The sequence below is a fragment of the Argopecten irradians genome, chromosome 1 (assembly GCF_041381155.1).
Source record: "Argopecten irradians isolate NY chromosome 1, Ai_NY, whole genome shotgun sequence".
Classification (NCBI taxonomy): Eukaryota; Metazoa; Mollusca; class Bivalvia; order Pectinida; family Pectinidae; genus Argopecten; species Argopecten irradians.
This window is the reverse complement of record NC_091134.1, coordinates 44,210,072-44,227,457: the sequence shown is the minus strand read 5'-3', so window position 1 is coordinate 44,227,457 and position 17,386 is coordinate 44,210,072. Positions and strand designations below refer to the sequence as shown.

At 36.6% G+C, this 17,386-nt stretch overlaps 1 protein-coding gene across 6 annotated transcripts in view; it reads left to right on the top strand.

Annotated features, from left to right (window-relative positions):
* Positions 1-11,832, top strand: part of LOC138329324 (gamma-tubulin complex component 2-like) — a 35,690-nt gene extending 23,858 nt beyond the window's left edge. For all 6 annotated transcript variants that reach the window (XM_069276278.1, XM_069276269.1, XM_069276260.1 and 3 more), the window contains 5 exons: positions 901-1,044; positions 1,200-1,319; positions 7,090-7,253; positions 7,536-7,624; positions 11,390-11,832. In XM_069276278.1, coding sequence (XP_069132379.1) covers positions 901-1,044; positions 1,200-1,319; positions 7,090-7,253; positions 7,536-7,624; positions 11,390-11,490 — 618 coding nt within the window. In that variant the 3' untranslated portion in view covers positions 11,491-11,832. The remainder of the gene's footprint in view (positions 1-900; positions 1,045-1,199; positions 1,320-7,089; positions 7,254-7,535; positions 7,625-11,389) is intronic.
* The last annotated feature ends 5,554 nt before the right edge of the window (positions 11,833-17,386 follow it).

Sequence of the window (17,386 nt, the reverse complement as noted above, 5' to 3'; positions counted from 1 at the left end):
CATACAGATTTTGAGGCTGATCAGAAAAACAAGATGGCCGCCAGGCAGCCATCTTTGATTTTGGCAGTTGAAGTTTGTTATCGATATTTCTTGAGAACTACTGAAGGAATTTTGTTCAAACTTAACATGGAAGTTACCCTTGGTCCCTTTATGTGCCATTCAGATTTTGAGGCTGATAGGAAAAACAAGATGGCCGCCAGGCGGTCATCTTGTATTTTGATAGTTAAGGTTTGATATCCCTATTTCTCAAAAAGTGCTGAAGGGATCTTTCTCAAATTTAATATGTAGGTTCCCCTAGGGCCCTTGTTTTGCATATTGCATTTTTGGACCAATCAGTGAACTAGATGGCAGCTAGGCCGCCATCTTGGATTTTGATATTTAAAGTTTGTTATGGCTATTTCTCAGATAGTACTGAAGGGATCTGTCTCAAATTTCATTTGTAGGTTCCCCTAGGGACCTAGTTGTGCATATTGCATTTTGGGACCGATCGGTCAACAAAATTGCTGCCAGGCAGCCATCTTGGATTTTTATATTCAAAGTTTGTTATCGCTATTTCTCAGAAAGTTTTGAATGGATCTTTCTCAAATTTCACATGTAGGTTCCCCTAGGGCCCTAGTTGTGCATATTGTGATTTGGGACCGATTGATCAACAAGATGGCCACCAAGGAGTCATCTTGGATTTTGATAGTTGAAGTGTGTTACCGCTATTTCTCAAAAGGTACTGAAGCGATCTGTCTCAAATTTTATATGTAGTATGTTTAAAAAAGTTTAAAATGTAGAGAAAAGATCCATCTTTCCTTTGTCAGATATAGATCATTCTTTGGTGGGCGCCAAGATCCCTCTGGGATCTCTTGTTAAAAAAGAGAAGGGTAAACAATGTTGATTATGATTATTCTACAGGTGTCGAATGTGGACGACGTGCTGAACTACCACACAGACTTCCTGAACAACTGTCTTAAGGACTGTATGCTCACCAACCCAGACCTACTCAAGATCGTCCACAAACTCATGATGGTGTGCGTCACATTCTCCAACTTCATACAGGTACTTTAAGTCTACTATCTAGTATCTTTCAACAATTAAATGTATATCTCACATAAAGACAAAAGAGGAAGCTGATGGTCTAAGTGTAGACTTTTACTAAATTTACCTACCATGTTTATAACACAAAACGTTGAGATGATAACTGTTGGTTACAGCGTCTCAGTCAGAGTGCCACTCTGGAGATGGAGGAAGGTCCGTCCCGAGAAAGTTCTCTACAGGGTCTCCAGGCCAGGAACAGGAAGGATGCTTCCAACAAACAGAAGGCCAATACCAAGGTACTAGTAGGTTACATGGCATGTCACATGGCAGGTCACACGATAAGTTTCATGACATGACACCGGTTAGGTCATTATGAATCGCATCACAGGTCACATGACATGCTCTCAGTATGTCACATGGCATTCTATCAGTCATCACATGGTAGGAAAAACATATTAAAATCCTTCAGGACAGAATTAAGGACTTATTTAATACTACCCATATGAATTTAATACTACCCATATGAAACTCATCAATGTGATTGTTTTGAATTATTACTAGATTTTTTTGATGTCTTTTATCTGCACAGGGACTCCATGTGATATACATTATTATGACTACAACTTTTTCCAAAAAAAAAAAAAATAATATCATTCTTTGTTTATTTCATTTATGGCATAATAAAACATTTGCCTTCAAATGTGTAGCAGAATTAAGCTCTGTCAAATATGGGTGGCCATGTAGATCAATTGAATTAGGAAGATAAGTGTCTTGTACTTGGTCTAACTGCTTCCTTTTGCAAGGTTCAGATTTTGCATTATTCAAATCAAGGTTTGGAGCCAGACAGAATTATAGATGAACATTATACCCTGGGTGATCAAGTTAATTCTCCCATATTTTGATACTGATACACATGAAGACCAATGTGGTATACTTGAAAGATCTTAGATGGAATGACATGAATGATAACACTACAATAATTCTACCACCAACAGGCTATTTTAGTTAATGTTGATATGACAATTCTCCAGCAGCTGTCTGGCCGTAACACCCCTGTGGTGGTAAGTGTGAATTCTGTGGTCAACACAGGTAATACCGGAGTACAACTCCACAGATGTAGAACTGATCTGTAACTGGTGATCGTGTACATTAAAAAAACATTTATTCTATCTTTGCATATTACAAAGTTATCTGCTCTTGAAGGAAATGCTTACTGTGTAAACAGTTTATGTGAAAATTGTACTGTTCCCTGTGCAAAATATGAGATTCTATTCATAAAAACAGAAGAATGAATCTGGTTTCCTTTGAAAAATATTCTCATGTAACCACAGGTTTACGACGCGCAAAAAAAAAAAAAAAAAAAAAAAAAAAAAAATACTGAAAGGTTGTTTACTTAGCCCTGTATCCAATTTCCAGAAAATGAGGTAATTAATTTTAAAATGCTCTGAACACCACAAAAATCAACCAATATGAATATTTTTTAGCTTACATTGAAGACAATTCCTTACTGGTCACTATGGTATATGATATGATGGGATTATGGGCGAATTTTATTTCATATCGAAAGTTGAATTACAAGGATTTATGTAAAAATTGTTGGTCGGAAAAGTACACGCTACATCCCCAGGTCACGATTCCCTAATGAGCACAGACCGACTAAAATCGCCATCTATTCAACGAATGCATCCCTGAAGTGCAGATCCTCAATATAAACTCACTTACTTATAAAAATTGCACATAAGTATCCTTTAGCGATCCCCACGCTCCATTTATTGTCATGCAGAACAGATGATCACCGATCTCGGCCATTTTGTGTCTGTCGTCTCCGATTTGTTATAAGCTATCTGATTGGTCCACTCGCTCCTAGTAGTCAATCAGAGAGCTTGTGAACTTGTAAACCTGTGATGTAACCTTACTATAAATACCAACCTACAAGGGCAGATACCTCTGTAGCATGTAGATACAGAATAAATTTACAGAGAAATCTTGTAGAAATTTAGGTTAATTTACATAACAATAACATACAGAGTGAATAACATCTGATCAATTCGTTTTTCTGGAATAAATGAAGTCAAATCATGTTTCTCAATGTCGGGAAGGGAACACCTTGGTAAAATTTTGTTCATATATATACATGTATTGTGTTTTTATATTTTGTGTAAAATTTCATCAGACCAACAAAGTGTTTAAAGAATGTGCATGTTAAGGTTAATGATATTTAACTGTACTGAGCAATGGTGTGTAGATGTGTTTAGTTACTGTTTATAGACTACAAGTTTGTCCTTAACATTAGTCTTCTTTCTCTCTTATAACTAATACGACCACATTGATAAGGTTATATATGTAGAGACATTTCATCAGATGAAATCCTATCAAATCTTACTTCATTTCTAGGTGTTGGCGACAGCTATTTCATCTTTAGATTGCCATGTCTTTAAAAGTCCCTGTAGGAGTTGCAGATAACCATTGTTCCATTGTTTATATGCTGTATGCAGCTTTCTCTTTGGTGGTTGAGATTTCTTTTCATATCTGTATTTCCAAAATCTAAACAGTTCATAAAAGGGATATTATAGGAATTTTTTAATACAATGAGTTTGAAAAAAAAAAATGTGAAATTGTACATTGAAATGTGTTTTCATCTTTGTAATTGGTCTTCAAAGTTAAGTTAGCAACCTTTTTTTAATATGTGATGTAATTATTGATGAATCATGTTGAATAATATACTGGAAACCGTAATTATGATAAAAAAAAGAGCCAAGAATATATCCATCCATAATCCTACACAAAAAGGCAAAATCTTCCGTGCAAAGCGTAAATTCTGTATGTAAATTTTGCATGCATCAACAAAGTTTTTTTTGTAATCAACAACTGAACATTTCTAACAAAGTATCATATGGTATATGATATGATGGGATTATGGGCGAATTTTATTTCATATCGAAAGTTGAATTATAAGGATTTGTGTAAAAATTGTTAGTCGGAAAAGTACACGCTACATCCCCAGGTCACGATTCCCTAATGAGCACAGACCGACTAAAATCGCCATCTATTCAACGAATGCATCCCTGAAGTGCAGATCCTCAATATAAACTCACTTACTTATAAAAATTGCACATAAGTATCCCTTAGCGATCCCCACGCTCCATTTATTGTCATGCAGAACAGATGATCACCGATCTCGGCCATTTTGTGTCTGTCGTCTCCGATTTGTTATAAGCTATCTGATTGGTCCACTCGCTCCTAGTAGTCAATCAGAGAGCTTGTGAACTTGTAAACCTGTGATGTAACCTTACTATAAATACCAACCTACAAGGGCAGATACCTCTGTAGCATGTAGATACAGAATAAATTTACAGAGAAATCTTGTAGAAATTTAGGTTAATTTACATAACAATAACATACAGAGTGAATAACATCTGATCAATTCGTTTTTCTGGAATAAATGAAGTCAAATCATGTTTCTCAATGTCGGGAAGGGAACACCTTGGTAAAATTTTGTTCATATATATACATGTATTGTGTTTTTATATTTTGTGTAAAATTTCATCAGACCAACAAAGTGTTTAAAGAATGTGCATGTTAAGGTTAATGATATTTAACTGTACTGAGCAATGGTGTGTAGATGTGTTTAGTTACTGTTTATAGACTACAAGTTTGTCCTTAACATTAGTCTTCTTTCTCTCTTTATAACTAATACGACCACATTGATAAGGTTATATATGTAGAGACATTTCATCAGATGAAATCCTATCAAATCTTACTTCATTTCTAGGTGTTGGCGACAGCTATTTCATCTTTAGATTGCCATGTCTTTAAAAGTCCCTGTAGGAGTTGCAGATAACCATTGTTCCATTGTTTATATGCTGTATGCAGCTTTCTCTTTGGTGGTTGAGATTTCTTTTCATATCTGTATTTCCAAAATCTAAACAGTTCATAAAAGGGATATTATAGGAATTTTTTAATACAATGAGTTTGAAAAAAAAAAATGTGAAATTGTACATTGAAATGTGTTTTCATCTTTGTAATTGGTCTTCAAAGTTAAGTTAGCAACCTTTTTTTAATATGTGATGTAATTATTGATGAATCATGTTGAATAATATACTGGAAACCGTAATTATGATAAAAAAAAAAGAGCCAAGAATATATCCATCCATAATCCTACACAAAAAGGCAAAATCTTCCGTGCAAAGCGTAAATTCTGTATGTAAATTTTGCATGCATCAACAAAGTTTTTTTTGTAATCAACAACTGAACATTTCTAACAAAGTATCATATGGTATATGATATGATGGGATTATGGGCGAATTTTATTTCATATCGAAAGTTGAATTATAAGGATTTGTGTAAAAATTGTTAGTCGGAAAAGTACACGCTACATCCCCAGGTCACGATTCCCTAATGAGCACAGACCGACTAAAATCGCCATCTATTCAACGAATGCATCCCTGAAGTGCAGATCCTCAATATAAACTCACTTACTTATAAAAATTGCACATAAGTATCCCTTAGCGATCCCCACGCTCCATTTATTGTCATGCAGAACAGATGATCACCGATCTCGGCCATTTTGTGTCTGTCGTCTCCGATTTGTTATAAGCTATCTGATTGGTCCACTCGCTCCTAGTAGTCAATCAGAGAGCTTGTGAACTTGTAAACCTGTGATGTAACCTTACTATAAATACCAACCTACAAGGGCAGATACCTCTGTAGCATGTAGATACAGAATAAATTTACAGAGAAATCTTGTAGATATTAAGGTTAATTTACATAACAATAACATACAGAGTGAATAACATCTGATCAATTCGTTTTTCTGGAATAAATGAAGTCAAATCATGTTTCTCAATGTCGGGAAGGGAACACCTTGGTAAAATTTTGTCCATATATATACATGTATTGTGTTTTTATATTTTGTGTAAAATTTCATCAGACCAACAAAGTGTTTAAAGAATGTGCATGTTAAGGTTAATGATATTTAACTGTACTGAGCAATGGTGTGTAGATGTGTTTAGTTACTGTTTATAGACTACAAGTTTGTCCTTAACATTAGTCTTCTTTCTCTCTTATAACTAATACGACCACATTGATAAGGTTATATATGTAGAGACATTTCATCAGATGAAATCCTATCAAATCTTACTTCATTTCTAGGTGTTGGCGACAGCTATTTCATCTTTAGATTGCCATGTCTTTAAAAGTCCCTGTAGGAGTTGCAGATAACCATTGTTCCATTGTTTATATGCTGTATGCAGCTTTCTCTTTGGTGGTTGAGATTTCTTTTCATATCTGTATTTCCAAAATCTAAACAGTTCATAAAAGGGATATTATAGGAATTTTTTAATACAATGAGTTTGAAAAAAAAATATGTGAAATTGTACATTGAAATGTGTTTTCATCTTTGTAATTGGTCTTCAAAGTTAAGTTAGCAACCTTTTTTTAATATGTGATGTAATTATTGATGAATCATGTTGAATAATATACTGGAAACCGTAATTATGATAAAAAAAAAGAGCCAAGAATATATCCATCCATAATCCTACACAAAATGGCAAAATCTTCTGTGCAAAGCGTAAATTCTGTATGTAAATTTTGCATGCATCAACAAAGGTTTTTTTGTAATCAACAACTGAACATTTCTAACAAAGTGTGTCTGACATATGTATCAATTAAATCCAAGGTTAACAATTGTTAAATATGCTTACAAAATGGTGACCATTAAATCCAAGGTTAACAATTGTTAAATATGTTTACAAAATGGTGACCATTAAATGTCAAGTGTGACTAACAATAAAGCTCACTAATGATCATGTACTGACTCTCATCATATTGATCTCATTTTACAATCATGACCATAGCCTTATTCACAGTCCATAAGGCCATACATTAAAATATTCAATATCTTTCATTGTGTAGAATTCATTTCATTCATTGTTTCTAAATGTTAATGAGCACCATATAAATTAGTAATTCATGTAGAGATTATCAGTATACTTATTTGCATTTTCAAGCTGTGACTATACTGTGACATCAACATATTGACAACGATGCTGCCTTGTATATCTACAGGTGGTATCTGAGCATGTGGACCTGATGGGAGCCAGTGAGAACTTTGAGCGGACCATTAGTAATTTTGACTCCAATTTCTCGCGACTTCTGTTGGAACTTCTGGAGAAAATCATGGACTTGAGTTGTGTCAGTGGCGAGGTCAAACTGTTCAACATTTTATACAGGTAACACACTTTTATGGACAAAATGGAATGTGTTATGATCTTTGAATCCTGTCTATGTAGTTAATTTACAGTACTTTCTGAATTTGAGCCAAGGGTACCTAGATAATTGGTTTCAGATTTGGGGTACTACTGAACATTAGGATCACAAAATTTAAGTTGCAAGGAAAATGTCAAAATTGTATGCCAAGAGACATCATTTCCTGTTTTAGGAAGACATTGAATACAAACTCTTATTTTTCAATTGATGAAACTGTAATTTTATGTTTATTTTTTTTATTTCAGGCTTGACTTTAATGGATTTTACACAGCCAAGTTAGAAGCCATATCAGGAGAGAAGGCCATGATGGAGTCTAGTCACAGTTCTGAGTCAGGTTAGTTCACTAGTTCTGAGTCAGGTAAGTTCACTAGTTCTGAGTCAGGTAAGTTCATAGTTCTGAGTCAGGTAAGTTCATTAGTTCTGAGTCAGGTAAGTTCATTAGTTCTGAGTCAGGTAAGTTCATTAGTTCTGAGTCAGGTAAGTTCACTAGTTCTGAGTCAGGTAAGTTCACTAGTTCTGAGTCAGGTAAGTTCACTAGTTCTGAGTCAGGTAAGTTCACTAGTTCTGAGTCAGGTAAGTTCATTAGTTCTGAGTCAGTAGTAAGTTCATCAGTTCTGAGTCAGGTAAGTTCACTAGTTCTGAGTCAGGTAAGTTCATTAGTTCTGAGTCAGGTAAGTTCATTAGTTCTGAGTCAGGTAAGTTCATTAGTTCTGAGTCAGGTAAGTTCATTAGTTCTGAGTCAGGTAAGTTCACTAGTTCTGAGTCAGGGTAAGTTCATTAAGTTCTGAGTCAGGTAAGTTCATTAGTTCTGAGTCAGGTAAGTTCACTAGTTCTGAGTCAGGTAAGTTCACTAGTTCTGAGTCAGGTAAGTTCACTAGTTCTGAGTCAGGTAAGTTCACTAGTTCTGAGTCAGGTAAGTTCATTAGTTCTGAGTCAGGTAAGTTCATTAGTTCTGAGTCAGGTAAGTTCATTAGTTCTGAGTCAGGTAAGTTCATTAGTTCTGAGTCAGGTAAGTTCATTAGTTATGAGTCAGGTAAGTTCATTAGTTCTGAGTCAGGTAAGTTCATTAGTTCTGAGTCAGGTAAGTTCATTAGTTCTGAGTCAGGTAAGTTCACTAGTTCTGAGTCAGGTAAGTTCATTAGTTCTGAGTCAGAGGTAAGTTCATTAGTTCTGAGTCAGGTAAGTTCATTAGTTCTGAGTCAGGTAAGTTCATTAGTTCTGAGTCAGGTAAGTTCACTAGTTCTGAGTCAGGTAAGTTCACTAGTTCTGAGTCAGGTAAGTTCACTAGTTCTGAGTCAGGTAAGTTCACTAGTTCTGAGTCAGGTAAGTTCACTAGTTCTGAGTCAGGTAAGTTCACTAGTTCTGAGTCAGGTAAGTTCACTAGTTCTGAGTCAGGTAAGTTCACTTGTTCTGAGTCAGGTAAGTTCACTAGTTCTGAGTCAGGTAAGTTCACTAGTTCTGAGTCAGGTAAGTTCACTAGTTCTGAGTCAGGTAAGTTCACTAGTTCTGAGTCAGGTAAGTTCACTAGTTCTGAGTCAGGTAAGTTCACTAGTTCTGAGTCAGGTAAGTTCACTAGTTCTGAGTCAGGTAAGTTCATTAGTTCTGAGTCAGGTAAGTTCATTAGTTCTGAGTCAGGTAAGTTCACTAGTTCTGAGTCAGGTAAGTTCACTAGTTCTGAGTCAGGTAAGTTCATTAAATCTGAGTCAGGTAAGTTCATTAGTTCTGAGTCAGGTAAGTTCACTAGTTCTGAGTGAGGTAAGTTCACTAGTTCTGAGTCAGGTAAGTTCACTAGTTCTGAGTCAGGTAAGTTCACTAGTTCTGAGTCAGGTAAGTTCATTAGTTCTGAGTCAGGTAAGTTCACTAGTTCTGAGTCAGGTAAGTTCACTAGTTCTGAGTCAGGTAAGTTCACTAGTTCTGAGTCAGGTAAGTTCATTAGTTCTGAGTCAGGTAAGTTCATTAGTTCTGAGTCAGGTAAGTTCACTAGTTCTGAGTCAGGTAAGTTCACTAGTTCTGAGTCAGGTAAGTTCACTAGTTCTGAGTCAGGTAAGTTCACTTTATCTTACCTATATTATTTATGACATGAAGCATGGACAGCTGGTCAAGTCATTATGTACTGAAACCGTGATAGAAGAAACAAAATTTATAGTAAGGTGTCACTCAGAAATGTATATGTATATATGTTTATGGGGAGGGGTGGGGGTGACCCATGTTACTCAAGTCCTTCCTGTCCTGTGGTATGGAGGCATTTATGTCTTGTCAACATATTAATATTGGATTTTAAACAAGTAGGCATTGTATGTGTACAAATTACTATTAGAGCAAGTTTTTAGCTCACCTGGCCCGAAGGGCCGGTGAGCTTATGTCATGGCGCGGCGTCCGTCGTCCGTCTGTCCGTCAACATTTCCTTTAAATCGCTACTAGTCATAGAGTTCTGCATGGATTTTAACCAAATTTGGCCAGAAACATCCTTGGGGGGAGGGGAACAGAACTTGTATAAATTTTTGCTCTGACCCCCCGGGGACAGGAGGGGCGGGGCCCAATAGGGGAAATTGAGGTAAATCCTATAAATCGCTACTTGTCCTAGAGTTCTGCATGGATTGAAACCAAATTTGGCCAGACACATCCTTGGGGGAAGTGGAATAGAACTTGTATAAATTTTGGCTCTGACCCCCCGAGGACAGGAGGGGCGGGGCCCAATAGGGGAAATTAAGGTAAATCCTATAAATCGCTACTTGTCCTAGAGTTCAGCATGGATTGAAACCAAATTTGGCCAGAAACATCCTTGGGGGAAGGGGAATAGAACTTGTATAAATTTTGGCTCTGAACCCCCGGGGACAGGAGGGGCGAGGCCCAATAGGGGAAATAGAGGTAAATCCTATAAATCACTACTTGTCCTAGTGTTCTGCATGGATTGTAACCAAATTTGGCCAGAAACATCCTTGGGGGAAGGGGAACAGAACTTGTATAAATTTTGGCTCTGACCCCCCAGGGACAGGAGGGGCGGGGCCCAATAAGGGAAATTTAGGTAAATCCTATAAATCGCTACTTGTCCTAGAGTTCTGCATGGATTGTAACCAAATTTGGCCAGAAACATCCTTGGGGGAAGGGGAACAGAACTTGTATAAATTTTGGCTCTGACCCCCCGGGGACAGTAGGGGCAGGGCCCAATAGGGGAAATAGAGGTAAATCCTATAAATCGCTACTTGTCCTAGAGTTCTGCATAGATTGTAACCAAATTTGGCCAGAAACAACCTTGGGGGAAGGGGAATAGAACTTGTATAAATTTTGGCTCTGACCCCCCGGGGACAGGAGGGGCGGGGCCCAATAGGGGAAATTTAGGTAAATCCTATAAATTGCTACTTGTTCTAGAGTTCTGCATGGATTGTAACCAAATTTGGCCAGGACCATCCTAGGGGGAAGGGGAACAGAACTTGTTTAAATTTTGGCTCTGACCCCCCGGGGGCAGGAGGGGCGGGCCCAATAGGGGAAATAGAGGTAAATCCTATAAATCGCTACTTGTCCTAGAGTTCAGCATGGATTGAAACCAAATTTGGCCAGAAACATTCTTGGGGGAAGGGGAATAGAACTTGTATAAATTTTGGATCTGACCCCCTGGGGGCAGGAGGGGCGGGGCCCAATAGGGAAATTTAGGTAAATCCTATAAATCGCTACTAGTCTTAGAGTTCTGCTTGGATTTTAACCAAATTTGGCCCAGAAACATCCTTGGGGTTAACAGAATTCCTATAATTTTTGGCTCTAACCCTCTTGAGCAGAAAGAGTGGGGCCCAATAGGGGAATTAGAGGTAAATATTCAAATTCCTTCAGAAAAGAAACAATGAACCTTACTAGGCATTACAAACCAGGTGAGCGATACAGGCCCTCTGGGCCTCTTGTTTAGCTTTTAATTTCATTGCTGCATGACCAGTCTAATTCACTTCAATGTACATGTACTGTACAATTCAATTTGATATAATTAAAAACAAATATACATTAATTACGAAATTCTTATTCCATACGCATGTTGTTATTTTATGTATGATGTAATGTTTTAAAGAAAGAATGTAACATATACATTACTAGTGTTAACTTTGACTTTCAGGTTCAGGGTCCTGGCCGACTACCTTCACATCCCAACGACCTGACTCGGCTCGTTACGTCCCGGGAATGCACCGCCCAGGTGTGGTCAACGGATCATCCTAATCTTCACACCATCAGTGTAAAGTGCGTGATATATACAGACATGGATACTTGTGTGGCTTCAATGGGAGATTTGTGCTAATTCACTGCTGTGATATGAGGAGCCAAACGGATACTGACGTTATCAGCATTGTTTCTTGGATCTGCTATATCACAATTCATAATTATTAAGAATACCTGGATTATTTTTCTATGACAACACATGCTTGCCCACTGGATGGTGACCTTCTTTGTTTTCAACATATAATATTGTTTTGAAAATCAAAAACAAGTAGTATGATTTACTATTCATCCAACTATTAATTATCAGTTTTTGCTGGTAATGAATAAATTATTAAACCTTTATCTTGTTTTTTGTTTTGTTCTTTTAACCCACCTTGTAGAAAAAAGGGTGCATATGGAATCACCCTGGCATTGTCATTTGTGTGTCTGCATTAGTTTAATGTTTTTGGTTCAAGGTATGAAAAGCTGTCATCGATTACAACTGACATTGATTTCTATGATAATATAATATTCTTATAGTTGTGATAGGTATGGCAATGATTTTAAGGAAGAAAATGCATGATTTTGAGAATTTCAAGAGACCCAAGGGGCTGAAATGACCAGGGTAAGGTTTTGGTGCAAGTTGTTTAGTTCTGTTATTCATACAAATAACAGCAATTTTGGCATTGATAAAGGATTATAAGTGTTTTGTAGGGTGTGGACAATCATTTCAAGGGAGAAAAATACAAGATTTTGATATGTTTAAGTAGCCTATCATGCCAAGATTTAGGTATTTGCGCAAGTCTTAAACTGCAGTTGTGGATAGCATGATATTGATTTTTGCATTGAAATTGGATTATTTGAGATGATTTCGGTATTCATAATCATTTTAAAGGAGAAAATTAAGGATTTTGAAAATTTCTCAAGACAACTAATTTGCCATATTTTATTTGGTTAAGGTTTGATATGTATTGAAAAGCTATTACCTGGAATTGATTTTGTATTGCTATAGGATTAGTATATATCGTATTAGATTCAGGCCATCACTAAATTTTGAGAATATCAATGGGTCTAAATATTCTTGGTTAAAGGGACAATTCAGTCTAAGAGTAGATTAAAATTTGCACATATTTCAGAAACAAACCAGTTCTTATAGAAACTAGACTAGTTGGTTTTACTGATATGTCAGAAAAGCCCACTGTAGTGAAATGTATGTGAAATATTCAATCTCGTTTACTGTCTGCCAGTACACATAGTGGTCAGATGTCTTGAATGCTGAACCCTGGCCCGTGCCAGTGTAGTAAAGAAATATTTGTCTAGATCTACTCAAATTCCTCTTACAGTGGTGTGTTTACCTTATTAGATGCATGATCTTGTCTAAAAATAATTTTGTCTACTCCTCAGTGGTTATGTATTGCAATTGTTTAACGTGGGTGACTTTGGCTCGGATATGGGTACAACGTACCTGCTTAATTGTATTGATCAACGATTTGGAATTTCAACGGTATCGATCAAAAATACTTAATGTTGTGAAATTTGTCAATATTTCTTGTTATGTTAGTAAAGACTGCTAGAGACAAGCTTAACTGTTATCAAAGAGCTCTTGTAATTGCTGTTTTCATCGCTGACTATTTCGACATCAATTTCTGGCATGTTAGCTTATGACATGATATTACACCTGCAACTTGTTTGGATGAAGGGCTTCCACGTTTGCTCATCTCAACCTTCATTCATGGTCACAAGGGTCAAATCAGCTGAAATCTTTCTACAGACCTCATATTGGGCCTATGACATACTGGGATAAAGGACTTCCAATTTGTTGAAATGAGTGCCATCAATCTACATTCAAGTTCACAAGGGGTCAAAACAGACTAAAATCTTTTAATAATGTAATATTGAAAAAGGCCTAGAGAGCCGATATTGGGCAAGTGGCATACTGCGATGAAGGGCTACAAAACTTGTTCAAATGTATGAAGGAGAGATCGAGGTTAAACAAAGACATAGTTTGAATTTCCTTCTATAGAGTTCACAAAATGAACCTTTTCTTCACAAGTTTTTCAATACCATATATATTATATTTTATTTCCCAAACATATTTTTATTATCACTTGACCACAGGGACCTGGCACGAAATCGTTAATCAACAGTATATATATACATTAATATTAATATATATATACTGTTAATTAAAATTATTTTTTCATTTTTTCAACTTGAAGTAAAATTAGAAGCTCAAACTTTTTCAACGGTGGTAATGGTGTAAAGTAAGTAACTTTTGTAAACTGAAGAAAAATGCCTGGTCCCTGTCTTTTCTGAAGTACAAAGATCAATACAAGTAAAAAACATATGAAGGAAGAGATAGCAAATCCCTTTGTCTCGCACTACAATTTACATTGAAGAACAAATGATTTGCACTAAGAAAACTTTCAGTTTGCCATCTTAGTGTTACATGTGAACAGGGAATGACCACAGGCATTTGCAGACTAAAAAACAGCATGTCATGGTAATGTATTCAGAGAATATTATGAAAACATATATAATAATTTTTTATTAAAACAAAAAAGTGTGGGAATGATAATAGGTAATACAACATAATGAATAGTGGGAAATACTGCAGCCTTGATGGAATTCACAATTCCAGTGATGGATGCATTAAAGTTTGATTTAAGAGTAACTTAACATTTACAAATTGCCTCCCTAAAGATATTTATGAATCTGGTAGCCCCGCATTGTACTAATGAGTTGATCGGAAACCAGAATATTAAGAATTTTGTTGTGTACAGTTCAGTTTGTTGTTTTTATTTTGTTTTGTATATCCTCTATTTTCACCAAAAAGTTACCGGTCAAAGGGTCAGCTACGTGGACAAAATATAAAGTTGCCGGTCATGGGCAGACGGATAAGCGTAAATTTTGAACGCTGCAAATGACCACTAAATGGGATCAAAGGCCATTTCGAAATCTAACATTGGCATGATTGATTGATCTTTAAAAAAAATACGTTCTGAGGATTTCTTGTCAATCAAGACATCCGTTTGGATTAACTTATAAACATGTCTAGTTATCTAAATGGATATGTAAAATGTACATATATGGAATTCACGTCTCTAGAGTGACTCTAATGGTGCAATTGGTCTAAAATAGCATCATAACCCCAACCGAACATATTACCAAGTCATTACACATCTAATATGAGTATTACCCCCATCCCCATTCTCGCAGGTTTTACTCCGGTGACCTAGTTCAAAACGGATTTTGGAATAGCTCGTAGTGACAGGACCACTTTGCTTTCATATAGCCGTAATTGAGACTATTGGACGAGATTTGTCCATAATGACCGTCGCGGGGGCAGCATTCCGACTTTTGGTTCATGTCAGACGTCTCGGGGCTAAAGGTTGAAGACGCTATCTCTGAGTCGCGGATAAATAATGTCCAGTAATAGACGGTTTCCTCTGCAGTGTCAAGCGTTACGTCCGCGTGGAATAAACCCAGACAGTCATTAGAGTGTATTTCAATATGTTCTGTGTTATTTCATATATCATAAAGACATATATTCTCTATTCTAGAGGTGGTTAAAGATGTTTTCACATTTTCATAGCTTTCAAAAAATACGCTTGTAATTTTCAGTTTAAGCAATAACGTTTTACCACAGGAGTTTGACGTTCTGTCAATAATATATAGTAAAAATATATAAAAAAAAATACCCCTATATACTATATATTTTTCATATAGTGTATAGGGGTATTTTTTATATATATTTTTACCACAGGAGTTTGACGTTCTGTCAATAATATATAGTAAAAATATATAAAGAAATACCCCTATATACCATATATTTTTTATATAGTACTGATGTTCGTAAAACCACAGGAGTTTGACGTACTGTCAATAATATATAGTAAAAATATATTAGAAAAATACCCCTATATACTATATATTTTTTATATAGGGGTATTTTTTATATATATTTTTACTATATATTATTGACAGTACGTCAAACTCCTGTGGTTTTACGAACATCAGTACTTCTGTACGAGTTGCCTTTCCTTGGATGAATTTTTATGTTGATCCAAGAGCCTGCGAGTTATGTGCATGATAGAAAAGATAGTATCATAAATAAAACTACTAAACATAGAAAACAGACCTACTTAACTAAAAAAAAACAGGACAGGGAACTGTTGTTTTGTTTCTTGAAAGACTATAATACAATGTAAAAAGGAAATATTAAAATGCTCGATTCATTCTGAAAAACAATATTGCGACAAAACCTTCAGTGCCTACGGCCAGTCTGTTGACGGATGATTGATGAGGCGTAACGTCCTTGTTCCGGTTATAACTTTATTTAAGATGCTAATGGAGTTTGGATTGGAAGGGAATATTACAAGTGTCTATTCCTCATTTTATAAGTTACCAAAGGGGCATATATAACAGGGAATTCAGCTAAATTGTTTTTGGGCTGTCACACTTATACTTTATACCTATGCCTACAATATCCTTCCCTTCTCTTCGTTAACCTACGTATTTTTTGGTGGCCTGCAACACACATCTTTAATAAACGCGTATGACATGGTTTTAACGTCCTTTACGAAGGATTTAAGTTTAGTTTATCAGATTAACGTCATATTACCAGCTAAGGATATTCACTAGTAAGGACGGTCTATCGTGGTCCGTCATATTACCAGCTAAGGATATTCACTAGTAAGGACTGTCTATCGTGGTCCGTCATATTACCAGCTAAGGATATTCACTAGTAAGGACGGTCTATCGTGGTCCGTCATATTACCAGCTAAGGATATTCACTAGTAAGGACGGTCTATCGTGGTCCGTCATATTACCAGCTAAGGATATTCACTAGTAAGGACGGTCTATCGTGGTCCGTCATATTACCAGCTAAGGATATTCACTAGTAAGGACGGTCTATCGTGGTCCGTCATATTACCAGCTAAGGATATTCACTAGTAAGGACTGTCTATCGTGGTCCGTCATATTACCAGCTAAGGATATTCACTAGTAAGGACGGTCTATCGTGGTCCGTCATATTACCAGCTAAGGATATTCACTAGTAAGGACCGTCTATCGTGGTCCGTCATATTACCAGCTAAGGATATTCACTAGTAAGGACCGTCTATCGTGGTCCGTCATATTACCAGCTAAGGATATTCACTAGTAAGGACTGTCTATCGTGGTCCGTCATATTACCAGCTAAGGATATTCACTAGTAAGGACTGTCTATCGTGGTCCGTCATATTACCAGCTAAGGATATTCACTAGTAAGGACGGTCTATCAGGTCCGTCATATTACCAGCTAAGGATATTCACTAGTAAGGACGGTCTATCGTGGTCCGTCATATTACCAGCTAAGGATATTCACTAGTAAGGACGGTCTATCAGGTCCGTCATATTACCAGCTAAGGATATTCACTAGTAAGGACGGTCTATCAGGTCCGTCATATTACCAGCTAAGGATATTCACTAGTAAGGACGGTCTATCAGGTCCGTCATATTACCAGCTAAGGATATTCACTAGTAAGGACGATCTATCAGGTCCGTCATATTACCAGCTAAGGATATTCACTAGTAAGGACGGTCGATCGTGGTCCGTCATATTACCAGCTAAGGATATTCACTAGTAAGGACGGTCTATCAGGTCCGTCATATTACCAGCTAAGAATATTCACTAGAAAGGACGGTCTATCAGGTCCGTCATGTTACCAGCTAAAGATATTCACTAGTAAGGACGGTCTATCAGGTCCGTCATATTACCAGCTAAGGATATTCACTAGTAAGGACGGTCGATCGTGGTCCGTCATATTACCAGCTAAGGATATTCACTAGTAAGGACGGTCTATCAGGTCCGTCATGTTACCAGCTAAAGATATTCACTAGTAAGGACGGTCTATCAGGTCCGTCATGTTACCAG